Source organism: Oryza glaberrima, chromosome 1, assembly GCF_000147395.1.
Source record: "Oryza glaberrima chromosome 1, OglaRS2, whole genome shotgun sequence".
NCBI classification, from domain to species: Eukaryota; Viridiplantae; Streptophyta; class Magnoliopsida; order Poales; family Poaceae; genus Oryza; species Oryza glaberrima.
In genome coordinates this window covers 25,742,798-25,769,770 of record NC_068326.1, presented here as the reverse complement: position 1 = coordinate 25,769,770, position 26,973 = coordinate 25,742,798, and the positions used below count along the sequence as shown (strand labels likewise).

General features: G+C 43.9%; 3 protein-coding genes and 1 long non-coding RNA gene across 5 annotated transcripts; all 4 read right to left on the bottom strand.

Moving 5' to 3' along the window:
* Positions 1 to 130: 130 nt before the first annotated feature.
* LOC127754966 (uncharacterized) lies at positions 131 to 5,341 on the bottom strand. The gene is made up of 7 exons (XM_052280580.1): positions 4,893 to 5,341; positions 3,594 to 3,722; positions 2,779 to 2,970; positions 2,212 to 2,308; positions 1,404 to 1,507; positions 879 to 930; positions 131 to 621 (listed from the first exon to the last, which is right to left on the bottom strand). The coding sequence occupies exons 1-7, from the start codon at positions 5,189 to 5,191 to the stop codon at positions 409 to 411; spliced, it is 1,086 nt and encodes a 361-aa protein (XP_052136540.1). The 5' UTR covers positions 5,192 to 5,341; the 3' UTR covers positions 131 to 408.
* A 2,932-nt stretch (positions 5,342 to 8,273) lies between these two features.
* LOC127754958 (gallate 1-beta-glucosyltransferase-like) lies at positions 8,274 to 10,220 on the bottom strand. Its single transcript, XM_052280569.1, has one exon. It carries the CDS (start codon positions 10,060 to 10,062, stop codon positions 8,626 to 8,628), a length of 1,437 nt encoding a protein of 478 aa, XP_052136529.1. The 5' UTR covers positions 10,063 to 10,220; the 3' UTR covers positions 8,274 to 8,625.
* Positions 10,221 to 15,643: 5,423 nt separating this feature from the next.
* Positions 15,644 to 17,307, bottom strand: LOC127756741 (gallate 1-beta-glucosyltransferase 84A24-like). Its single transcript, XM_052282121.1, has one exon. It carries the CDS (start codon positions 17,247 to 17,249, stop codon positions 15,864 to 15,866), a length of 1,386 nt encoding a protein of 461 aa, XP_052138081.1. The 5' UTR covers positions 17,250 to 17,307; the 3' UTR covers positions 15,644 to 15,863.
* Positions 17,308 to 21,436: 4,129 nt separating this feature from the next.
* Positions 21,437 to 24,666, bottom strand: LOC127760053 (uncharacterized). 2 transcript variants are annotated; one of them, XR_008015042.1, is made up of 5 exons: positions 24,565 to 24,666; positions 23,992 to 24,120; positions 23,824 to 23,893; positions 23,042 to 23,115; positions 21,437 to 22,477 (listed from the first exon to the last, which is right to left on the bottom strand). It is a non-coding gene; the product is annotated as an uncharacterized LOC127760053 (long non-coding RNA). The 2 variants fall into 2 exon arrangements; XR_008015041.1 differs by having other exon boundaries at positions 23,992 to 24,085.
* Positions 24,667 to 26,973: the final 2,307 nt, after the last annotated feature.

Sequence of the window (26,973 nt, the reverse complement as noted above, 5' to 3'; positions counted from 1 at the left end):
TTTTAGCCTACATTTAATACTCCATGCATGTGTCAAAACATCATATATGACAGCGTGAAAATTTTTGTTTTGGAAACTAAACAGGGCCTAAATATAGCTTCAAACAAAAATGCGGTGTAAAAGCTCATGGTGAATTAATAGTACAGGTAAGGATGCCTGATTGCAAAAATTGCTTCGGAGATGTCCTAATACTCTCTTTCTGGGTAACTGAAATGGAACAGTCCCGTGCTCTAGTCTGGTATAGTAACAGTTATAACCAAGGATACATTGAGCTACACCGTACAGAAGGGCTAAACTACGATGAGCAGAGATGATAATAATCTCAGAGGTGAAGTACGTAACTTCCTTCTCTCTAGTTCTTCGGGTGACAACATAATTAAACGGCCAAGAATGAGTGGTTCTCAGTTCTCACACCCGTTGGAAGGCCACCGTGCACACTTGAGAACCCTCAACCCCTCCAAACATAATGGTAGGGTATGTCCGGACATGATCGATGTACCGGAAGATCTGTGGCACATTACCTTCACCTTCATCCAAGTGTTCCTTACCAGATTTCGTCTTACTGAAATCTTCTACCTCTTGCACAAGCTCATCCTTTGTGTGGTTGCACGATGTTACGACCTGAAGAGGTATCCCCCAGGATGTTTTTTACATGAATTTGCAGAAAAAAAATATAATACAAGCATCGAACTTTGGTACAGCAGTTTTCTACTGTCATGAGAGGTACAATAATAAGGTATGCAAAGGTTAATTAAAAACATGAGGTACCGAGTGGAATAAATATAACAATAGGAATTACTGGTAGATATTACTCCTACCTAAAATTAGAATTAGAGAGCAGAGGTACAAATTAGAATTTCAAAGAATAAAGTACTGACCACAATGCCACCAGGTTCAACCAAGTTCGATACAGACTCCCAATACATTACTCTGGAAAAAAATAATGAGAAAAGGTCAGACTTAAAGTTGATACAGTTACTGATTATTGAACCAAGTATGTCTAACATTAAGTTACAGTCTCCCAATGGTATCACCACGAGGTGCATGGCAACACTCATCTATGTACTGTTAGCCTGTACAATCAAGTGTTTCTAAACCTAAACCTACAAAATCCTGTTGATAGTCATATTTATACAACATAAATGCTAAATTTGTTCAAATATTGCAGGATATCAAGATAAGCTGAATGGGGCAGGACAACTCATGAACCCAGTTTATTCCAATGTTAGCATGCAATGCTTGGATAGCTTATCTTGGATGATTATATCTTCACCAAATATATCAACAGCTACATGCATAATCAATTTAATATTCAAAGCTTTGGAATAATTTATGAAATGCATTAGAAATTAAATAAGGGGCTAGCTAACAAAACATTGACCAAGCAAGTCATGTTGTTGTACCTTTTTATACGACCATCAGGGTGCAATCCAATGGCATCCAATGTCCCTTTGTCTGTAACAATTTTGAATTTTCTATCTAACTTTGTCTCAAGTATATCATCAACCTATTACAGATGCAAATATAAGTGACCACCGTCATGAGAGCACCACAGATGTAAGTACTCGAATAAAAATGCATCGGTAAGTTTCCAGTCATCCAGTGTCAGCTGCCATGCTTAGAAACCATCAACCTCAATATGCAAGGTACAATAAAAGAATATCAAAGATGAGCAGAAATGATGGACATTTTAGACATTATAAAGAAAATATGCTTTCTCATTCAGGAACCAAAACTTTTTGTGCATATGTCCCACAGCTATTACGGTAGTTTGATGTTTTAACTTTCAAAAACCATCACAACTGCCAGCTATCATACATGTTGTGATTAAATATATATATATATATATATATATATATATATATATATAATATGCAGTTAATGATCTTCCAAACGTTTACTTGAAGAGACATGAGAAAAGGAAGTAAAAGGCTGGTTTGGATAAACAAACTAAGCGTTTCCTATCAAACCTTTAGTTTTTCATTCTACACTGATGCAAATATGCTTCTAGGATAAAACAAGTAGAGTAGCTATTGTTCCCATAGACTCTTGCTATTTGAGCTGCAGTGCATCTGACAATAGTAACTCAACATTATTTAGAACTTTACATGATATTTATTGAAAAATGTAGCCGGGCAGATTCTCTTCAAGTAGAAAGTATTTGCAGCACTCAAGGAAGAAGAAACTTCGACTTGAATATAGTACACTAACCAAGAAATTTATAGAAGTAAACCCATCACGTGCAGCAAGGTTTTTTGCAAGTTCAATGGCTCCTTCACTGTAATCAGTCCCTGTTAAATTTGAAAACCTGAAAAAACAAGATATTCAGTTTACTCTATTTGAAATGAATAATGAGGTCAAGGGCTATCATTTTGGAAACACTATAAGCAAACATATATTTTGAAAGTCCACTAGAAAATTTTAGCCAGGATAAAATAAGATATGGTATAAGCACATGAACAAAGACAAAAGGTTCAATAAGTCCCTAGTTAGTTCTAAGAAAGTCAGGAAGAAAACTTATGTGTTGTTATCTGATAGTTTGATTCAAATATATTCTATTATCCGCCAAAAACTTATTTTATTGACTTTTTAATAATTAATGAGGCACAACTATCATTGTTAAAACTTTTGAAATTGTATGAAAAGCATCCCAGTCCAATAAACAAAAGAAAACATGGAGGTGTCAAACATTCAGAAGACAAATCCGAAACAAAATTCGGTGCAATGCACATAAAAGGGAGGATAATTAAGCCATATTTAAGAAAACATAGGTTGTACCCCTGCTTGGCAAGTGCTTGCAAAAGAAGCCCATTCCCAGTTCCAACATCGAGCACAGGGTAGTTGGATAGTTGCTTCTCATCAACTTCACAATTGATGCTGTCATTACCAGATGGAGTCCCACCATTAATAATGTCTATACACAATTTTTTTGTCCAAACAGCCATGGTGTCCATTACATCTGCACCAAACCTACAAACAGAGAAAAGCTCTGTTCACAACCCAAAAGACAACCCTGAATCAACCAAATTTTTAGAGAAATGCCAATGAATCATCGAGTAATTTCCTATAAATAAAAACCACCCCATGAGAGTCAAGTTAAGTAAATAACAAGGCAAGGTGATATTTTGATATCCAAATTCTGAGTTTGAGGATCAAACTCTGGCCACAGGTTTGCGAAGCTTGTGATTGATGCATATACCAATACATCTGTACCATTAAAAAAAATTGAAAAGACCTAAACAGTCACATACATAATCAAAGCAGGTACTAAATTGGATTTTCAGCAGATAGTGAAAAAAAACAACAAAAGAATGATAGTACACCTCCAACAACTTTAAGTTCACACTACCAGGTTCCTTTACATTCCTTGGGAGGTATCTACTTTAAAAAAAAGAAAAAGAAACTCTACACAACCATACTTGCATTTTTCTGAGTTTAAGCAATGTCAATTATCAACAGATAAAAATTATAACTAATTAGTGTCAACTTATTGGGCTTTTTTGCATCAACTGATATATCAACACTTCAGTTTTCTATTTACTTAATCTGAATGACCGGATTTTTCGGTATAAAAAATCATGGTATGTAGTCACCATATTTCTCCAGCATGCCCATGTTCCTGAAAATTTGCAAGATCTTCTGAATAAGAAGCATCCCAATAACTTTGGAGCCCCAGCATTGAGCCTTCAACCTCGCTAGGATCTTGATCATCTTTGTCAGAACTGTGTCAACACAGCAATATTTTAGAATATTAAAACAAAAACTGCTGATAATAACAGACCAATTATAAAACTAATCACAAGAAAATTCAAAGGAAAGAAATAAGTAGGCAACAGACACGTTTCCCCTCTTGCCATTTATGCTGATATGCAACATGCCATAAACGATCTAGTATATTGATCCATCCTTAAATAGCAAAATGTACCAATTGTCTACAAATATAATGTATGTATTCTGATTATACACTCTGGATCATGATATATGCTCATTGCATCGATCCATGTCATATCTATTAAAGAGTGCGTAGATAGGCCACCTTCAAACAATGAGGTGGAGTGATACAGTATTACAATCTCAACCTCTTGGTCTCGTCCTTCAATGTGACATCAGAATGGACTTTGTCTTTTAGAATGGAGTATATTTCCCCTGGAGGAACTTACATGGTTCTAGTGGCTTTCTAGTCCTATAGTGGACAGGCAGTCAGGAAGCTATGATTGTACCTAAAAATGTATTTTCTGCCACTGGTTAGTGGACACCTACCCATAACCCAACCTATCTAGCAGCAATAGATAAAATAAAGTCTACTTTATATTGGATTAGGCAATCAAACGCGTGTAGGTGATGGGTCCATATGATCATCAAGTATCACTAACTAAACAGAAAGGGTCTTCTAAAAAACCGTCATGTGTAATTTGTCACATTTTTCAGTGCTAAGGGATGATTTGCACTGCCTCGAGGCTTAAACTCCAGCACAAAAACAAAGTGGGTGAATTTGCTTTGCTTTTCAACAATAAACTCGCTTGGATGTCTGACCACAGTCAATTTGGATGCGCATCTGACTTCCGATGCCAACTTGCCCAATAACCACGAAGCTGGCAAAGACATCTCTAGCACTTCCTCTTTCCACATATTTGATTACAATCCTAAATGCAGTCATCAAGCTAGTCGCAACCAGAAAGTGCACAAAGTAAAAGGTACGGACGGCAACTCCACAAGAGCATGAGACTATATAACCCTGTAGGGTATCTAGAAAGGCAAGGCGTCCATGAGATCAAGCATTATTATTTCCAACAAAATTCACCAGATCCACATTCCAGAGCCGCTAGCGTCACAGTTCGCAATCCCAGACAGACAATTCAACGCGAGTTAAGTAGGGCCAGGAGCCAAAATACCAGCAATCGGAGGCACCGGAGGGGAAGTTGGCGGAGGCCGCGGCCGCCGCGAGCACCTCGGCGGCGTCGGCGTACCGCTGGTCGTCGTCGAGCGTGCTCCCGTACTCGCTCCGCACGGACCACGAGTCCGCCGCCACCGACCGCTCGTCGTCCGACGCCATCTCGAGGCCGCCGCCGCCGCCGCTGCCACTGCCAGCCAGGACGGCGCCCGCGCCGGCGAAGGCGGGCGGCAGCTGGGGGCGGGGCGGGGTGCCCTGCGGCAGCTCAGGCTCCTCCGGCGTCAACCTTATTCCGGCCATGGTGGGGATCGGGAGGAGGAGGGGAAGGGAGATCGCGGCGAGGGCTGCACGGACACGGCGGCGATTGCGAAGGGAGGAGGCACGAGAGAGAGAGAGAGAGCGAGGAGGGGCAGGGGCTTTTGGACCGCGGACGCGAGGACGCGTTTCGAATTTGGGTCAAGTTTGCGGTGGTGAATGGGTAAAATAATTCCGCGTTTGTAGGAGATGGGGGTTCCCTCACTCGCGGGGTTCTGCACACACTGGAGCGGTGATGTGTTTGCTTCCATCCGGAAAAGGGTTCGTGCCACTCTCGTGGCCGCCGCACCGGTGCATGAGAAAAAGTTTGGACCTGCCGTCCGTGGCACGTGTAACTTTGCTTGGATTTAGGTTTCATCAAAGCGGTCCACGTTTTTAAGTTAAGAGATAATAAAACACGCGAAGCCACTTATCACCTTGTCAAGAAGTATTGAAATACAGACGATGAACGGAACCTAGCTTAGACCAGCTTGGCCTCTCATTGACGGTGGAAGAAGAATATAGAAAAACATATATATGATACTATATATGTTCCTAACTATCGGGTGAGTGATTCAATTTTCAAACTTTACATGGGTTTGTCGTCACGCCGTGTACTTTACACCAGTTTATAAAGTATGTTAAGTTGCCAACATGGTACTCCAGTTACAACCTACTCCCTTCGTCCCAAAAAAAAGACAAACCCTGGTTTCGGTGTCCAACGTTTGACCGTCCGTCTTATTTGAAAAAATTATAAAAAAAATTAAAAAGACAAGTCATGCATAAAATATTAATCATGTTTTATCATCTAACAACAATGAAAATACGAATTATAAAAAAATTTCATATAAGACGGACAGTCAAAGTTGGACACGGAAACCCAGGATTTGCCTTTTTTTAGACGGAGGGAGTAACTCGAACACATCTCTAAGAACTGCCTAGCACTCATATAATGTAATGTAGGGCTTATTTGGTCTAGTACCCTACCAAAATATTGGTAGTGCCAAAATCTATGTAAGTTTTGGTACTATTAATATTTTGGTAGGGTAGAATTGTAAATGGATGTGTTTGGATTTATGTCAATTGAGAGCCAAATTTCAAATTGTGGTAAGAATATTTTAGAATTGTGCCAAATTAAGTATAAGCATTACCAAACAGGCAACATATCCTATGCACACAGGCCCTCACGTGTACACACGTGCACACCAACTAAAAAATGTCACCAAAAAATCTAGAAAAAATCATACACATACTTTCAATTGTATTACACCTAGGGTTAAAATCTTAACGTCAAATTCATTATATTTTAGCCGTAACAAAAAAAACAAAAAATCTGACAGTTTTAAGGTTGCAATTTTGTCAGAATTTTATCTTTTTTGTTATTCTCTATGTAGAATGAATTTGAAGATGCGACTTTGCACGTAGATGTAATACTATTGAAAGTATATGTATGAATTTTTCTAGAATTTTTTGTGATAATTTTTAGTTGGTGTACACGGTGTGTACATGTGAGGGCCTGTGTGCATAGGATACGCTCCCTACCAAACATCTGGCTTTAAACCAAATCGTTACATTTACTATTCAAACTACCTAAAAATTGGTATGGCACATTTTGGTATCAAACCAAAACGCCATGTAATGTTTATGTGCTTTAAAAAGTGAAATGATCATGAAAAGGATAAATACAGCACTCCTTAGCGCTTAGGCCATCTCCAAAATAGTCACAAAATCGGAAAAAAAAATGGAGAAATAAGCTTGATCCGATCATACACTGCAGGTATTGAAGCTAAGGAAAAAAATTGTGGTTCGTACCATTGAAGGCCATGTAGCCGCACATGGCCCCCAATTCTTTGGGCCCCCCATCACAAAGTAGGCTTGCAGCCTAGCCTAAGTTCAGCGGCCCACAAACGAGGAGGCAAGGAGTCAAGAGTGCTTAGGCAGAAGGCAAATTTCGCTTCGGCTTCGTTGTTAGCTTGCGGAGGCGCGACTTGCGGCGTGTAGTGCAGCAAGTGGTAGCGACTATGTCTTGACAACAAGTAGCACAATGTTGACGTCGCCAAACGCCAAGATCGTGAACACCAACGTTGCTGAGTGGAGCAGCGAGGTGCCAAGGCCGCAAGGTCCAACACCCAGCCCATGGCCAGTGGCGAACGACAACAAGGCAAGCAGCGCACCGACCCAAGCGGCGGCGATCGAGGTTCCGAGGCTGCGAGGTCCAACCGTAGCGCCTAGCAAGCAGCGGCGAACGGCGAACAGCTCCGAGTGGTGTTCTCAGCTTCTCAATTCTCATCTGAGTCATCTATTCGTCCTCGGGAATTGAAAAGTTGGAATTGGTAATTTACTAATTTGAAACAAACCTAATGAAATTACATTATAGTATTTTGAATGATCCATAGATTGATTATTGAATTAAAAGTAATGTGAATGTCTTCTCTTTTGTTTATAAAACATGAAGACATTCATTTACTCAAATCCTCAGCATTTCATTTAGAAACATGAAGTATGATTCGGATGCTCAAAAACATAATAAGAACCAAAGATTAGATGAAGCAGCTCAATCATAAAAGTGCTGTTGATAAATTTGTTGTGAGAGAAACTATGGATTTAACTAGGCGAATGATGTTTTTCAGTAGAATATAAGGTATTACCTTTATACTCTCTTAGCATTAATACTTGAAAATGTATTTATAAATATTATACAGAATAATACATATTAAATTTATATAGTTGAATGAAAGTAATATTGGTTTATTAAATTTTAGGACCCAATTTGCATTTTGTTCCGGGGCCTCAAAATCCTGGAGACGATTAAAAAAAATTGTATGTGTCAGCTAAATCCATTAAAATTTGACAAAATGATCGCTGTTGTGCAACCACAGAGCCAATCTGTTTTTTTTAATTGTTGTATGGTCTCACATTTCGTGCTATATAAACCGCTGTATACACTATAGATGACTTTAGGTGCGAACATTATACACTACATTTACTAATGAGTTTTTTTCGTTTCAGTGCGTTGAAAATATCCCTACAACTGGAGAGAACGAACGGGGCCGTGCAGTCACATATATAACAGTTACAAATAGAGAGGTTGGGCAAACACAAAGCGCAAAACAGATCATTGCTGCAAAACACAGGTAATAAGCACATGCACTCAGCAGTCAGATGGCCACGAACCTCTGGTTTCCTGTTCCTGCAAGGCTGGAAAATCAGGGGTAGAAGATGACCGTGCAAGTAGCAACAGGCCGACAGCATCCACTGCACATGCAATGTCTGTAAAACTATATCTAGTTTTGCTAAACTTTATTCGGGAGGTCAAGTGACCCATTGAACATGCAAACAGATCCTCACATGCCTATCCAGGAAGGAATTCAAGCTTCAAGGTGACCCATGCAAACTACTACGCGCCAAACCGCCAACGCGACGTGATCCGATCGGGCAAGTCACGGCTCCGCGCCTCCGGACGTTATCCGGTCAACGAACGCCTGGACGCCGCGGTCCGACGAGCCGCCGCCGCCCACGGCGGCGCGCGCCTTCTCCCCCAGGATCGCCGCGCGCGCCGCCATCGCCTCCGCCTCCGGCCCGGCCGTGACCTCCTCGACGGACAGGCGGAGCGCTTCCCTCGTCAGCGGCGTCGCCGGGGCTCGGACGCCCACACGGTAGACGTCGACGACGAACCGCGTGTTGATGCGCTGGTCGGACCACCTCGGGGAGGCCACCATCAGTACGCCCGCGGCGAGCGCCTCGGCGGTGGAGTTCCACCCGCAGTGCGTCACGAAGCAGCCCACGGCGGCGTGCGCGAGCACGCGCCGCTGCTCGCACCACGGCACCACCTTTCCCCGGTCGCCGCCGCAGGCGTCGATGAGGGCGTCCTTGGGGAGGAGCGCGCGGTTGCCGTCGCGCAGCACCCACAGGAACGGGCGGCCCGTGCTGGCAAGCCCCTCCGCTATCTCGACCACCTCGTCGTGGCCGATGTCCACGAGGCTCCCGAAAGCCACGAACACCACTGACCTCCGTGGCTGCGCGTCGAGCCACGCGGTGCAACCGTGGACGTCGTCGTCGTCGACGCCGCCGTCGTCTGGCTCGACGAGTGGACCGACCGGTATAAGCGGTATATGCTTGCGAAGCCCCGCCACGGCCTCGTGCTCGAGCTCGTCGAACGTGTTCACGAAAACCCATGGCGCCTTCTCCGTCATGCTGCCGAGATCCCCGACGAGCATCTGGCGCCACATTTCCTGGTCGGAAGTGTAAATCAGGAGTGGCCGTAGCTCGTCCATGTCCAGCTCCGGGAGACCCGGGATGGTCACGGCGCCGGAGGAGTCAGCCTCGTCGCCGGACGGGAAGGCCGCGAGCGAGTAGACATAGTGGTAGTACACGGACAGGACGGCGCACGACTGGATCCACAGTATGGCGCACGGGAGACCGACGTCGCCGGCGACGCGGACCGCCCAGGAGACAAAGGCGTTGGCCACGACGCACGCCACCGGCCGCCCGGCCTCGGCCTCCCGGCGGATGAGCTCCTCGAGCGCCGCCGGCCCGGCGGCCTCGACGTGGCGCGCCATGTCCCCAGGGACGCGGAGCCGTGGGTCGTCGGGCTCCCACATCCCTCCACCGCGGAGGCGCTCGACGCGGACGCCGCCGCCGCCGCCGTCGCCGTCGTCGAAGACGCGGATGCCGTCGCGGAGAGCCGTAGTGAAGGTGACGCTGAGGCCCTTGCCGGCGAGGCGGCGGCCGAGGCGCAGGAGGGGGTTGACGTGGCTCTGGAAAGGGCTGGAGACGAGTAGCACGTGAGGCTGAGCCTTCGCCGGCGCCGGCGCCATGCCCGTGGCCGCGGCGGCTGCTGATTCTTGGCTCATTTCGCTGGCTGCGCGCGGCTGCATGCACGGCAGTAGTGCAGCTACCAACGAAGTCCAAATCTCCGATGTATCGGATAATGGAGGGGAGCCGCTTTTCTCCGAGATGAGACAAGAAAAACCAACAAACTCTACTCCAGCTCGGCGTCGCTGTGTCTGCTCCTGGAACTATCGGTATCACGGCGTGGGCACCACAGTATCTCCTCAGAAACGCACGCCGGTTCTGGGCTTTGCCGAGCACGGGAGCGCGATGGCCAACCGAACCGGTCTGGTTATTGAATAACCACCGAAATTAAACAAGAGCTGTTACGAGATTTCGAGTGGAGAGTAAAAGCCATGGGAAGCTATCAACATACTACTCCCTCCCTCCGTCCTCCGTTTCAGGTTATAAAACTTTTTAGGATTACTAATATTCATATAGATGTTAATTAATCTAGGCACACATATATGTCTAGATTCATTAACATATATATGAATGTGAGCAATACAAGAAAGTCTTATAATATGAAATGGAGGAAGTAGTATTTTAAGTCAGGAACCACGTGGCTGGCCCGACTGCTACAATGGCGCAACTACTTGTGCTAGCACATTAGCACGTAACCGTCTCCCACGCACAAATGGACACAATAGTTCTCTCTTTCGAGGGAAGCGAGCACGGGGGCACAGACTGTTATAAAAATAGATGCACAACGGAGACACGAATTTTACGTGGAAAATCCTTGCGGGAAAAACCATGGGCGCCGACCGGCAATGATCACTATAGAGGAATTGGATACAAACGTGAAAGAGCATCTATGCCCCTAGTGGGTTTTGGTTTATTGATGACAAACGATTAAGGGACTAATGCACTTATTAAGTGTATAAGCAAGTGATTAGTCCGGTGAAGAAGCTAGGAAATGGACTTATCGATGGATGAGAATTAAAGAGAAGATATTGAAGATGCGGGTATAAAGTGACTACCTATGGCAAGACGGTGAAGCGCAAGCGACGCTCAGTTGCGATGGACCATGCGGTGGTGAAGGGAAAGCAAGGGGCTTGGCGCCAACGAACCGAAACCGGTGGTGAAGGGCGAGTGAAGACTGTGTCGTGATGAACCGTGCGAGGCCATTTGAAGCCATGGATTATCCACATCAATCATTTGAGAAATGGAAGATAAAATATCAAAGATCAAGAAGATGAGATCTTCCCGATGATCAAATGACCTTGACGTTGGTAACCCTCCAAGTGAAGAAACAATATGGTGTGAAGGTACTCCTATTGGTATAACTTTGCCTTTCAAATTAGAGTTTAGGAGGCCGTACTATTAAGAGGGATACCACATGCATATAATTGGTTGAATACTAGTGCTCAAAATGCTTCATCTTTGTGTGAGTTGAAAAACCTAAGCCAAAATTTCAATCCCGAGTTGTTTCACTTGTCACAACACTTACACTGGGTTTCTATGCAAGTTTTCCAACATCTCTTGAAGGTTTTGGACTATGTTTTATGTTGGATTTGATAGTCCACGAAACTAGCTTTCCATAGAGTCCAAGATCTTCGAAATCGGAGTTCGGAATAAAAAGTTATTGCATTTTTACTTAGCAACATCAGACTATCCGATTTGAAATCAGACTATCCGATGTATCGGACTATCCGATTTTTCACAGAACTTCACTCTCTGTCTTGATTTGAAAAATCCTATCGAGTGAGTTTTTCTAAGTATCGGAGTATCCGATGTCGGATCAGATAGTCCGATGACACAGAGACTCCGAAATTTCATGGAACTTGAGTCTCTGTTTGAGGACGAAGTTTTTGCTTCTAAAATATCAGATACTTCGATTTAATATCAGATAGTCCGATGTCTCGGAAAGTCCGAAATTTCATGGAACTTCGTTCTCTGTTTCTCGTTGCCTTGGAGGTTTAAAATATCGGACTATCTGATCTTGTATCGGACTATCCGACGTGGGCTGAAAGATTCCCCTCCAACGGTCACATTTTGGGGGATCTATATAAACCCCCCACCAACCCTTTTCTAGGGTTGCCCAAACTCATTTCATTCAAATCTTATTTTGGGTTGAGCTTTGTGCTAAGTGCTTTGGATCTTTGAGCTCTCTCCCTCTCTATCTCAAATCCCCCTTGTTCTTCGTGACTTGGATCTTTGTGTGTGAATTTGGAGTTTGGGAGTCTAGTATGAGCACTAGGATTTGTCCAAGAGTTGTGTGGTGTTTATTACTCTTGGAGGTTGAGGACTCCTAGACGGCTAGGTGTCGTTCTTAGGCCACCGATCTACATGTGGTTGGCCAAGAGAAGTTTGTGAAGGCCGGATCTCGCCTCCGCAAGGAAAGAGATACCCTTAGTGGAGGGAGAAGTGCATTTGTGCAACCTCACGAGGATAGGGTTGAAAAAGACCCGGCTCTTTGCGGGCCCCTCAACGGAGACTAGAATCCCCTCAAGGATTTGAACTCCGAGAAATACATCGGCACATAAACCTCGGTGATATCCTCACTCTCTTTACCTTCTTGTTCCATTGCTTTGTGCTATGCTAATATTATTGTTGGTCGAGCTCACCTCTTTGCTTGTGGATTGAATCTAGATCTCTTAGGTTGTTCTCTTGTTTGTATTGTTGTTGTGCAGGTCAGATAGTCTGATCTCAGTTCAGACTATCTGATCACATAGGATTATCCGACCTGATATCAGACAATCCGACCCTGTTTTGTTTTAGCTTCCGCATTTATTTTTAAAACCGCCTATTCACCCCCCCCCTCTAGGCGACATCAAGGTCCTTTCAATTGGTATCAGAGCCAAGTCTCTCTATTTAGGGCTTTACCGCCTAGAGAATAAAGATGTCGACTAGTGGTTTGGTGGATATGGTTCCTTTACTCCTTTTAGATGGTTCAAATTATGATTCTTGGAGTACTCGCATGCTTGACATATTTAGGACCATGGGTCCTCAAATAGAGCGAGTTGTAGATGTGAGCATTTCTGCTCCTAATGATAAAGAGCTATCATTTGAAGAGGAAGAGAAATGCATACATCTCAATGCTCAAGTTACTAATGTTTTATTTAGTGTTTTGAGTGAAGATGTATTTAAAACCATCATGCCGCTTGAAGATGCTCATCTCATTTGGACCACACTCAAGGAGAGATACGACGAGTCCAAATGTGATGATATACTCTTTTTGGAAGAACCACTTGAGGAGCGTTCAACTTCATCACCAAATTGCAAAGAACCTCAAGTGACTACCTTCGATGATCAAGATAATCATCCCACATCCACCTTATCATCAACACATGACTACGTTGAAGGTAACGAATTGGTGAGTAAGGTTGACGATCATCCAATTCTCCCATTGGATTCCAACAACACCGATAATGAAATTGTCATATTGCATTGTGTTGTTGACTCATGCATCTCACCTAGCACCAAGTATGTGTGTGAGGATGAAAATAGATGCACAACGGAGACACGAATTTTACGTGGAAAATCCTTGCGCGAAAAACCATGGGCGCCGACCGGCAATGATCACTATAGAGGAATTGGATACAAACGCAAGTGATACATTGGGCTGTCGCACCCTCCCGGTGCGGCTTACAAGGGATATATATAGCAGAAATCTAGGAGCCCTAATAGGAAACTAATCCTATAAAGTAGAGTCCTATTAGATAACTAATCCGAATATATTGTGGGCCCGAAATTCGGATCACATATTTAACAATCTCCACCTTGAGACGAATTTCCCTTGTAGCATAAAAATCTTCAATCTCCAAAGAACCTCGTGATGATAAAATCAATGTGCGCCAAATAGTCACTTGGACTATAATCCATAACACCCTTAATCCAGAAGAGGTAGACCATACTTCAAACTCGCCATTGGGAACAAATCCTGAATCTGTTGGTATGACATTGTGGAACCCAGCAGAGACGCGAAACTGATGCACAAACTTCAAACTCGCCATGGGAATAAAATCCTGAATCTGCTGGCATTAATTTCTGGAATCCAAACAGAAACACGAAAAATTCTTGTGCACAAAAACGAAGTACTTAGATCCCCTGATAACCTCCTGGTATGTTGGGTACAATGGTAGCAAAATTCGCCGGACAATTTGATCACCTTGTGATCTAGACAGGAGCGAGGCTCCCTCTCGACGACTTGAATGTACTTTTTTTTTAATCTCAGGTGCATGACTTATCCTCCTTGAAACATGCGCCAACTTGCATCTTCACTTGCCATAACGAGATTGCATCTCAATCCAGGAGTGGTAGATCAAACTTCTAACTCGCCTTGGGAACAAAATCCTGAATCTGCTGGTACAATTTGTCAAACCCTAACAGAAACGCGAAACACTCTGGGTGCATAAAACGAAGTTGATCTCGGTGCAGAACCTCCTGGTAGACTGGCTTGTGAATATAGCAATTTGGAACGTGAATTTGTGTTCCCCTGAACATAACCAAAACAATGCAAGGCTTAAATCCCTGGTGCGAAGGGCGTGTGCACGTAACAATTCCAACGTGAAATTTAATTCACATGAACAGAACCGAGAAGGCTACTAAAGGCTTGGACTTTTCTCCTTTCTCGGGATGCGTGCGGAATAGATCAATGGCTACAACCCTGCTGTTGCTGCTTCTGATTTTCTCTTGCGTTGCTTGATGGACGTGATTCAGATCGATGTGTTGGAGCACCTGCTTAAATCGATCTGGTCGACAATGCTTCGGGTTTGCTTCACCGGTGATTCAATCTCACCGAATTGATTTCTGCGATGATGACGACGCGTTGCTGCTGCGGCCGATTCTCTGCGACGTGCGCTGCTGCTCCTTCCCCGGCGGCGTCGACGACGAGGCCAATCAGATCGATATATACTCCGATCCGAAAAATCACACCGGTGGCTGTGTGATTAGTAGATCGATCTCCAATGCTCTGATACCACTTGTTATGAAAATAGATGCACAACGGAGACACGAATTTTACGTGGAAAATCCTTGCGGGAAAAAAACATGGGCGCCGACCGGCAATGATCACTCTAGAGGAATTGGATACAAACGCAGGTGATACATTGGGCTGTCGCACCCTCCCGGTGCGGCTTACAAGGGATATATATAGCAGAAGTCTAGGAGCCATAATAGGAAACTAATCCTATAAAGTAGAGTTCTATTAGATAACTAATCCGAATATATTGTGGGCCCGAAATTCGAATCACATATTTAAAACAGACTTTGCCGGAACGGTGAATCGGTGATGGAGGCAGAGAGTAGTGATTAGGAGTACATTACACTAGTGTTCTAGTAATCTAGTTGAGTGTTGAGACTTGAAACGAACGGAGACTACTCGTGCCGTCGGTGCGCGCGAATGCACTGAAATTGAGCACCCGGGCGGTTCACGTACACTCACCACTCAGTTCCCATTCCAAGGCTCTCACGTGCACTCAATTCTCATTCAAATTACGTGCATGCAATCTGTAGGGCTAAATAAGTGTCGAGCTGCACCACTTGGTGCTTGGTGAGGGATGCTCTAGCTCTAAAACATTTGCCCAGTGAGTTGTGGGGATGCTTAGGGTTGATAAAAGGTTATTTTTTTATGGGACAGGGAGTACTTCCTTAACGTACAGTGTGGAAATGCTGGTGTTACTAGAAATGTATCCGTCAATTGATTACTTTATTCATACTTGGAGTACACACATGTACGAACTCTGCCTTAATTTATGCACCATACAAACGCGAAAATATGGGAGGATTAGGAAGTGATATACAGCCACATGTACGCAACCAATCCCAACTTGTTACGTACAAACACAGCTTATTTTGACACGCAGTGATGCACAGTTGTACGATGTGCCGCTAGAGCGCTGACAAGTCAGCACCCATGTTCTACGGACAAGGACAGCAGAGCATCGGCGAAGTCCCGGATTCCCATGTCCGACGACCCGCCGTTAGCCACCGCCGCGCTCGCCTTGTCGCTCCACTCCCGCGCCCTCAGCCGCATCGCCTCCGCCTCCGGCCCGCTCATGACCTCGTCGACGCACCGGCGCAGGGCGTCGCGCGTCGGTGGCACCGGGAGCCGGACACCGACGCCGTACACGTCCGCCAGTAACTTGGCGTTGGTGATCTGGTCGGACCACGCCGGGTAGGCGACGACCGGCACGCCCGCCGCCAGCGCCTCCGTGGTCGAGTTCCACCCGCAGTGCGTCACGAAGCAACCGACGGCGGGGTGCGCGAGCACTCGCCGCTGCTCGCACCACGCCACCACCTTGCCCTTGTCGCCGCCGCCGCCGCTCTCGCCGTGCGGGTGTAGCTCGCGGCTGTCGTCGCGCACGACCCACAGGAACGGATGCCCCGTGCTCGCGAGGCCCTCCGCGACCTCTGCCGTTTCGTCACGGCCGATGACGACGACGCTCCCGAACGCCACGAACACCACCGATCGCGGCGGCTGCGCGTCCAGCCACGCCACGCAGTCGTCGTCTTCGCCCGCACCGCTGCCGGTGTCGAAGAGGGGGCCGACTGGCACCACCGGCAAATGAGCGCGGAGCGCCTCGATGGCCACGCGCTCGAGCTCGTCGAAGGTGTTGACGAGAACCCAGGGCAGTGTGTCGTGGAGGCTGACAAGGTCCGCGACGAGCGCTTGGCGCCAGACGTTCGGCTCGGGCGCGTACACCAATGCTGGGAGCTCGCCGACGGTCAGCGCCGGGAGGCCAGGGACAGGGACCGGGAGACCCGTCTCCGCTCCGGCCGGGGGGAATGCCACGAGCGAGTATAAGTGGTGGTAGTACAGCGACAAGACGGCGCAGGATTGCGTCCACAGCATGGCGCGCGGGACGCCCATGTCCCTGGCGACGCCGGCCGCCCACGGCGCGAAGGCGTTCGCCACGATGAACGACACCGGGCGCCCGGCGTTGGCCTGGCGGCGGATGAGCCCCTCGAGCGCAGCTGGGCCGGCGTCCTGGATGTGGCGCTGCATGTCACCGGGGGCGCGGTACCGGGGATCGGCGGGTGCCCACAGGCGGCCGCCGCGCAGGGGCTCGAAGCGCAGCCTGCCGCTTCCCACGTCCATGGCGGCGCCGTCATCGTTTGGCTGAAGCTTCAGCTTGAGTCCATCGTGGGGTACGGTGGTGAAGGTGACGAGGAGGCCCCTGGAAGAGAGGCGCCCGCCCAGGCAGAGGAGCGGGTTGACGTGGCCCTGTAACGGTGCGGAGACGAGGAGGAGGTGCGGCGGCGAACGCCGCGCCGGCGTCTCTTGGCTCATTATACTGAATTCTGAGCTGAAGGCTGATCAGTACGGACGGAGCTCGATTTTTCAAGGGCCAAAGTGTGGGTCAGTGTGTGGGACAGGATGCCAGGCCAGGGTTCTTTTCAGGTCGTTGAGGTCTCACTTGGATAGGCCCATCCGCCCATGCATAATTATGGCCCAAGATGTTGACCTTAAAAAGAAGGAATAAGTAGTTTTGCCTCCTTCAAATCATGCCCCCGGTTGAATAGCATCCCTCAACCGTAAAATCGGTTATAACCTATCCCTCAACTCCCAAAACTACTCTATGGCTGTGTTCGTTCACATGAGAAAGGGAAGATTGTAACTCATTTTCCGCACGCACGCTTTTCAAACTACTAAACGGTGCGTTTTTTTGTAAAAATTTTCTATAGAAAAGTTGCTGTAAAAAAAATCATATTAGTCCATTTTTAAAGTTTAAAATAGTTAATACTTAATTAATCATGCACTAATGGCTCACCTCGTTTTACGTATCTTCCCAATCTTCTCAATTCCCTCTCCCTCAAACAGAGCCTATATCGACTATTGCTCCAGACCAACACAACAACACAAGAATTTCCCGGTCGGTCACTACTCATCCCGCAAGTCTTTTCTGCACATTTTGTCCTCACTCGTGCGCACCCGGAAAGAATTTCCCGGTCGGTCACTCATCCCGAAATTGCTCCAGACCAACACAACAACACAAGTCTTTTCTGCATTTGTCCTCACTCGTGCGCACCCAGGAAACTATTGCTCCGGACCAACACAACAACACAAGAATTTCCCGGTCGGTCACTCATCCCGAAATTGCTCCAGACCAACACAACAACATCATCCCGAAATTGCTCCAGACCAACACAACAACACAAGTCTTTTCTGCATTTGTCCTCACTCGTGCGCACCCAGGAAACTATTGCTCCGGACCAACACAACAACACAAGAATTTCCCGGTCGGTCACTCATCCCGAAATTGCTCCAGACCAACAAGAATTTCCCGGTCGGTCACTCATCCCGAAATTGCTCCAGACCAACACAACAACATCATCCCGAAATTGCTCCAGACCAACACAACAACACAAGTCTTTTCTGCATTTGTCCTCACTCGTGCGCACCCGGGAAACTATTGCTCCGGACCAACACAACAACACAAGAATTTCCCGGTCGGTCACTCATCCCGAAATTGCTCCAGACCAACACAACAACGCACCCGGGAAACTATTGCTCCGGACCAACACAACAACACAAGAATTTCCCGGTCGGTCACTCATCCCGAAATTGCTCCAGACCAACACAACAACATAAGAATTTCCCGGTCGGTCACTCATCCCGGACCAACACAACAACACAAGAATTTCCCGGTCGGTCACTCATCCCGAAATTGCTCCAGACCAACACAACAACACAAGAATTTCCCGGTCGGTCACTCATCCCGAAATTGCTCCTCACTTGTGCACACCCGAGAAGAATTTCCCGGTCGGTCACCCATCCCGAAATTGCTCTAGCCAAGAATTTCCCGGTCAGTCACCCATCCCGAAATTGCTCTAGGCCAAGCACGCTTAACTTTAGAGTTCTTTCGAGATCGACTTCCGGAAAAGAAGTTGCAACTTGTTGGTACGAGTATTCTATTAATCCTATTAAGCCGTGAGCCGGGATGTCACAGTTTCCCTTTCACATCAGATAATTCTCGGATAGTTTGGATATAGATACGGATATGGATATGGTATCGGGGTTTCCGTTGGATACGGATAATAATTCAGATATCTGGTGAACAGTGCTATTCGGATATCCGTAGAAGCCATGAGACATACCCTATTTCTTTTTAACTCTATAACCTTCAATATACCTTTATAGGTTTTAATAGTAGTTTATCTCTTAACGCTAGTCCATACTATTAATATTATTTAAAATTTAAAAAACATTTATAAATTATACTTCACTTTATATAAAATGAGCTAATTATATATGTTGATATTTGTTTATGTTAGAAGTTGAGTTGGTTTTCGTATTCCGAGAAAAAAATGTTTCAGTATTCGTGTCTGATCATATTCGATTCTTATTTGTATTCGAGGTAATCAGTATTTTTTTCCGTATTGGAGCTATCCGTATTCGTTTTCATATCCGGTAAAAAAAAATGAAAACAAATATGGTATTAGCATTATCCGTCCGTATCCGCTCCGTTTTCATCCCTAGCCACCACAGGCATCGACCCGAGCCGCGGCGTGGGCAGAGTCTTCAACCCGACGCCATCGCTGGCATCCATGGTGGTGAAAACCAAGCCATGAGGCAGGTTGGAACCGGCCTTCCCTTACCAGTCCCGAGTCTCCATTGTCGCCAGTGCCCTTGAACCACCCCGCGGTAGGAGTGCGGACGAAGGTCGGCGAGGGCAAGGGGGAGGCCGTCAGCAGCGGCAGCAAAGTGATGAGCGCTGCGGTGGCAGAACCAACAAGAGGGGGACTGGAAGGTGAGACAGTGAGGGAGAGAGAGAGAGGAGGAGGAGGAGGAGGAGGAGGAAGAGGGATCTAGGAAGAGAGGTGAGGAAGAGGATGGGATGAGATGGAGGCCGCTGATAAGTGGGTCCCACCTGATGACTCAACCAGTTAACGGGTCAAAGATGCCACGTGGGATAAAACCGTCTAGGGAGTCGATTTGCAACGGTTTTTGGATACGGCTTTACGGTTAAGGGATACGATTCAACCATAGGCATGAGTTGAGCGAGGCAAATAGACTTATTACTAAAAGAAATTGTTAGTACACAAGTGGATGGAAATTTTAGCCTATGCTATTCCTAACTACTACTCCCTCCATTCCACGCAAAACCAACCGTGATACCGATTCGTTTCGTAAAATTTTGTTTATAGAAAAATGCCCTTATGTTGCAACGGGTGAAGATTATTATTGTGTGGTTTAGCTAAGGTGAAATTCACTGTAGGAATTCGCTTGGATATTCTTTTTACAAAATCATGAGCCGCAATTAGAGGTCCGATCATCTCAAGTTAGCATGCAAGTTTTTTAAAGAGATTTTTTATATGACTCCTTCTGTATTTCTAAAAACGAACAAAATTAAAAACCGACTCAAACACAGATATATACTTCCAAAAGCGAATGAACTTAAAAACCGATTCAAACACGGATGACGTACCAAAAGTATCGGCAAAAACATCTTCAATTTTTATATTTTTGTTTATTTACTATTTGCAGGTTAAGTTCTTTTGTATGGTTATCGCTTTGTCGTTTGTAAAGAAACAAAAATTTACGAGTTTGTTGTTCGGAGAACTGTATCACCGGCTGATCGTGTTGTAAATAAACTCGTCATAGTTCGTTGTTCGGAGAACTGTATATAGTTTGTGAAACTGCTCTATGAGCTATGACGAATTTCAGCGTCCTAGTCTGATAGACAACTTGAAGGCCATTACCGCAGTCCATCGGCTGGCCCCTGCTCGGCTGCTTTGGAAAAAAGCCCAAGCCCACATATATAAGACTATAAGAGTGTCTTGATGAAATTGCATTAATAGTGTTTCTCTTCCAAGAAAAGGTCTATTTCACTCCCTCAACCATAGGCCGGATTTAATTTATACTCCGTATTTCTCAACTATAAAAGCATAGTTATACCGCCTCCCTCAAGTGTTAAAATCGAATCTTTCATCTCCCCTAGAGGTTTTGATGGTGGTTTCATTATATGTGGCATCCCGTCATCCCGAACATCATCAAGGCTGCCAGTTGTGGCTAGAGCTTGAAGGACTTGATCACCTTTTTCATACTCACTCTATCCCATAATATAAGGTGTGCAAATATTCCAAGATTCAACTTTAAAAACATTTGGCCAACAATTATTACTCCCTCCATCAACTTTTAATAGGCATATTTCCAAAACTGGAAAATTTATTTTTATAGGCATATTTCAATCCAACAACATATCCTCTTAATAACTTTCTCAGATTTAATGCGTAAATCTCCATTGGTCCACACAAAATTGGCTATATAGACATCGAGAAATACAAATATTAATGAATCGCTTGTTTACAAGGAATAATAGTAACATGTTTAAATAGACTAGTAATCATGCACATAGCGGCATGAGAAATTAAAAAATATATATTGCCTATAATCAAACATATTGTTTCCTTATATGGCAAATCTAACATCAATTTGCGGAAGCAATTATACTTCCAAGAGGTAAATAAGTAAGATGGCGTAGGAACTTCATATATATTACAAACTTTACCTCATGAATCAAACTTATATGGTTTAGTAATATGAAATGTTAGAAATAGATTCACTCTAAAGAAATAAGCAATTGTCAAGCTTCGAAATCCACATGGCAATCGGCAACCACCAGACATTTGGTGTTAACTCAAAAGATAAACATATGGTAGCACAATCTTGAATTATCGGTAAGATGAAAAAAAGAAGAGAACTTCTAAAGTCAATCTTGAATGGCAGCACAATCCATTCGCCTCACTCGCACTTGCCATTCCACTCCAACTCTCCTCTACCTGCAGCGAGCTGCCATACCCCTCCAACTCCCCTCTACCTGACACAAACACACAACCATAAAAGACCAAGAACCCAAAACAAACCATTCCGACACTAAACCTAGTGCTTGCATATAAATGGAGACCATACTAATGATACCTTGGTACCTGCGACCTAATTTTCTGGACTACATAAAAGGATAGTTAGTAAGGACAAATGATATGAAAACAGATTAAAGTTTCGTTTTCTACCATAGTAAGATAGTGAAAGATTGAAAAACAATCCAATGGCTCAATCTGTGATAAAAGAAGAAGAAAAGAAAAAATGGTAGAGTACATTATCACTGAATAATCCACTCAAAAAATGAACTCAAGTAATACACTAATTTGAAACACGTATATATATGAGCCAATGTACCAAGACTACCTCCATTAAAAAGGAACTGAATTAATTTCAAACTTCAGAAAACTGTAAAATCCTCTAACAACAACAAGCTTCCTAGTGACAGCAAATTAGATATGTGTCTATGTGAAGCTCTAGTTTTCTAAAAAACATGAATATGTACTTACCTCATGATTTCATTAAACATGGCTACTGAAGATCTTTATAGTAGATGAGATCTACTTAATTTATATAACATCAAATTTTCGGTTCAAGTTATTCAGTGCCATAATAAGGCTTGAGATTTGGGTACCTGTAGCACATTTTTAGCAGCAGATTGGTCATATCATCAAAACATCAATCTATTCATGAACCTGCAAGGCAAATTGCTTTAGGCTGTGTTTAGATCCAGGGGTGAAAATTTTTGTCGTGACACATCGGATATACGGACACACATTTGAAGTACTAAACGTAGTCTAATAATAAAACAAATTATAGATTCCGCCTGTAAACTGCGAGACAAATTTATTAAGCCTAATTAATCCATCATTAGCAAATGTTTACTGTAGCACCACATTGTCAAATTATGGAGCAATTAGGTTTAAAAGATTCATCTCGCAATTTAGACATAATCTGTGTAATTAGTTTTTTTTGTCTATATTTAATATTTTATGCATGTGTCCAAACATTCGATGTGACAGGATAAAAAAACTTGCCAGGGGATCTAAACAGGCCCTTAGTTGGGTAGCAAGGTAAATATTTTTTTAATATAACATTGATTTACTTGCTAACCACTATTTGAAACATCATGTCATCTATCAATATCTTTTACTACAGTTGGGTAGTATGGCAGGCAGATTGTCAGTGATGGAACTAATGAATGCAATCGCAAAAAAAAAAAAAAAAAAAAAAAAAAAAAAAAAAAAAAAAACACTAACAAGGGACTGGACTTCAATCTGTTAGTTTCTTCACCCACAAATTTTGCTAGCTTCCCTTTCTCCTCTACACAAGCCTGATACAGAATAAACAAAACTTTAATTAGGGAGAAGAAGACCTTTAATTAAGGAGTCAGTTATTTACATTATCAAAATTCAAATTCTTTGTGGCAAAGAAACTTCTCTCTCCCAAATATTTTTGGGTAATTATTATACAGGATAACCCAACAATGTGATTCGCAACAAATAGGCCATCCCAACAAGATGAAAAGGACTCTTTTGTAGAAGCATGCATAAGGATATCTAATCTAAGAGAACTTTCACGCGACTTTAACATTAGTTAAATGGAATAGCAAGAAATCATTTTGATTTAAGTGGTCAAGCCCAGATAGCTTCAAGAATATGCTTGCTTTCCACATCCTTGCCAGCTCAGATACATATATCAATTAGGCCACTGTGATTAAAAATCTCACCTAGTACATCAAGGAGAACATTTGGAATTGCACAAAATTTGTATTGCAGTAAAAAACCTTTGTTCTGCACCTTAAGATTCCAAAGTGAAAAGTAATTTTATTGTGTTTTAGAGGTAGGTGTTCTGGTATTCCAAATCTATTTCAACAGACCTGCAAAACCTATAGATATTTTGGAACAAAGTGTAATAGCAAAACAAATTGGAAGTGCACATACATCTCACCGATGATGATGAGGTGATTTAGCAGAGAAAATTGAATCCAATTGGTTCGTAAAATTAAAAAAAAAAAATCAAGTTTGTAATCAGTACTCACACTTTGCTAGGTGCGCGTGATATGCTCACAATCACCTGCAAATCGTCATGCGCTCTTCATAATTCCAAACCTGCGATCAATCAAGAGAAACATGATATAAATAAGGATGGCTTTGCTCAAAGCAGGACCAGAACGCCTAACACAGTTACACAAAGTGAATAACAGTACCACAATCCTCGCTTTTACTGGTCACCCTAGTCAGGATCATTTACAGAACCTAAGGCTTGGGACCTTGGTGTCCTTCAGAGCCGTCAAGAGCGGACTGCAGAGAGGTGAGGGCAAGACAAATCTGTAAACCTAGGATGAGAAGAGAACGTACATGTTTGGATGTGACAACCGAAAAATTGATGAGGTTGGGGAGAGGCACCAATTGAAATGTAAAAGTAACATCAGTTCTAAATGACAGAATATATTTTGGCACTTTAATTAGAAAATACTTGTTGGGACAAATTGAGCAACCATATTAGCTATCAACAAAAAAGATTTTGCCTCAACCTGCAATGGCTGAAGAAGTGGGAGTAGACAAATTTGACGTCGTTACAATTTTACATAAATTTTCGGAATGTGAGGTACATTTACTACAAAAGCTGAATTAGATGTTTGAACAATATAAAAAACAGTGAACTTTGGTGAGATCTTCTCGTACCAACTCTCACATTGCAAGGTGGTAGAAACAAAAGATGAAATTGAAACTGCATATAGCTATACAAAGTGCAACATCAAACTGAATCCAAACCAGACCTGTGATGCCTCCTCTGCCCTATGTGATGCTTCAGCTGTAGCTCTTGTAGGTGTGGTTGTCGGCAGAGCTGGAAGAGCAGTGGGCTGCAGCAATGAAATAGTCTGCAATATGAAACAGAGGAACCAAAAAACAACAAATTGAGTACTTAGACCATTACAAAGCCGAGAAAGGTCTGGGTATTTATTCTCCTAACAATTCCTTTTGAAGATCCAATTGTAGGAAGAACATATGTTGCTACCTAAAAACCAAAACATCCATTTAGGATAAGAACCTAAGTAAGTAAATATGCAACAGTTGAGGTGGAACTGGGATGAAATATTATTAGAGGTCAAAAAGCAGTACATTGCAATTAGCCTGAATTTTACCACCAAAAGATTTACTCTTCTGAATAATTCTAATAGAGATATCATTAGTCCATTAAACCTACATAGCCATTAACAAACAAACGCGAAACATTAATTTTCTGATTCATGGTGAAATTAGTACTATCTTATTTTGAACGAACCTGAACATTAGTACTTTCACATGTAAAGTACGATGATTACTAACATACACACCAACCAAGAAATTTATCGTACTTTACATAAAAGGCAAATTAATTTATGTAAAGATAAAGTACGATGAATTTATGTAAAGTAAGATGAATTTATGTAAATTTATGTAAAGTACGATAAATTTATGTAAAGATATTCGAATATCTTTATGTAAAGATAAACAGATGCAAATATCGGATCAGAAAAGGCAGAGAAACTCCTGTGTTTGTCATGCATAAAAATAAGTTGCAGACCTAGAGTTGACCATGGATTACTACATATTTTATATACAATAATCCTACCATGCCCTAATCCATCTTGACAATAGAATCAAATAAAAACAAAATTACCAACATGGAGATCAAATGATTCCTCCCTATGTGCGAGATGTAGATGAATCTAACGTACACTCTAACGGACACATATATAATGATATAAAAGAGACGGGGAGGTATAGGACTAATCTAATGTACACTCTAACATACACATATATAATGATATAGAAGAGATGGGGAGGTATAGGCTTGCCTCCATGGCTGTCATGGCTTGCATCCTGCCACTGCTATTGTTTGGCTAATTGCCTCATCCAGTCGAACCAAAAGTAGGTGCTAGAGAGAATCAAAAGATCATGTCTCAGTGCGCCAGTAATGGAAGCAAACCAAAACTAATGGAGTATATATAAAGGGGATTTTTCTTTTTCACCTGGGCGAAAGAAAGGAGGGAAGAAATCACCGCGAACCTCTCCTTATCACCTCCATTATACCGGCCGCAGTCGATGGCTTGGAGGCGATGCAGCTGGAGGCGTTGTCCTTCACATGGGTTGCTTAGGCATGTGAAGGGGATCAAAATGTCGTCAGGGGAGGAGAGTCGCAAACCAGAGTGGCGTGTGCCGCAGCGGGTCCTGGGAAAGGGCATACCACCTCGGCGCCGTCGGATAGACCCAGGCAGGACTCCGGCGGAAAGGGGAACCACCCCGGCGCCGGCGGGGGCAGGCCGCGGTGGTGTGCACGGCGACGGGAAGAAGCGAGGAGGGCGAAGGACGGGTAATCCCAGGCAGGGCTCCGGCGGAAAGGGGAACCACCCGGCGCTGGCGGGGGCTCCGGCGGAAAGGAGATCCACCTGGCGCTGGTGGGGCAGGGCGTGGTGGTGTGCGGCGGCGACGGGAAGAAGCGAGCAGTGCGGAGCGAGGTATAGCGCGGGGATGGGAGGAGGGCGGAGTCATCGCAGCATGCGGGGGGCGAAGGCAGAGTGTCATTGCGATAGGAGTACGGGCGGTGGAGTGGATAGGGTCGTCGAACTCATCTGCAGCAAGACCGGATGAGATTAGATGTCATGGCAGATAGACGGATGAGATCATGTGTGTTGATTTGGCCTGTAAGATTGCTAGGGATGAACTCTTTCTTATATTAGTATAAATGATAAGTAGAATTACTTATTCTTGGTATGTGTGTTAAGATAAAATATGAATTAAAAGTAGATAGAGGGAGTGTAATATAAATTAAATTTTATTTGCTAAAATTAATATCATCGGATTGATATTTAAATTTACTTTAAGATGGTTATAGTTTTGTTGCAATAAACATTATAGTATATGAGAAATTATAAGTCAAAGATTAGTGTTGAAGACTGTGCCAAGTTTGACCATGGCTTATATTATGGGAGGGAGGAAGTATTTTACTTTATCCTTCTATGCTTAAATCTGGACCTCTATGTAATTCCCCCTTGCTTAAGGGACTGTTATGCAACACTAGTTGTACTTCCAGTTCTCAAATAAATAATCCAGGGGTTGTTGCCTCTTTGTCTTAAAAAAATCCTATTTGGCATCTACATGTCACTTTTACTTTGTATTTTACATGACAAAGCGCCTATGTGGTG

Excerpts from the sequence above, each read along its gene's own strand:
- LOC127754958 (XM_052280569.1), bottom strand. The coding sequence starts at position 10,062 with ATGCAGCCGCGCGCAGCCAGCGAAATGAGCCAAGAATCAGCAGCCGCC.
- LOC127754966 (XM_052280580.1), bottom strand. The coding sequence starts at position 5,191 with ATGGCCGGAATAAGGTTGACGCCGGAGGAGCCTGAGCTGCCGCAGGGC. Across the intron at positions 3,723-4,892 it reads TCCGGTGCCTCCGATTGCTG|TTCTGACAAAGATGATCAAG; the intron begins GTATTTTGGCTC and ends GTGTTGACACAG. Across the intron at positions 931-1,403 it reads CCTGATGGTCGTATAAAAAG|AGTAATGTATTGGGAGTCTG; the intron begins GTACAACAACAT and ends ATTTTTTTCCAG.
- LOC127756741 (XM_052282121.1), bottom strand. The coding sequence starts at position 17,249 with ATGAGCCAAGAGACGCCGGCGCGGCGTTCGCCGCCGCACCTCCTCCTC.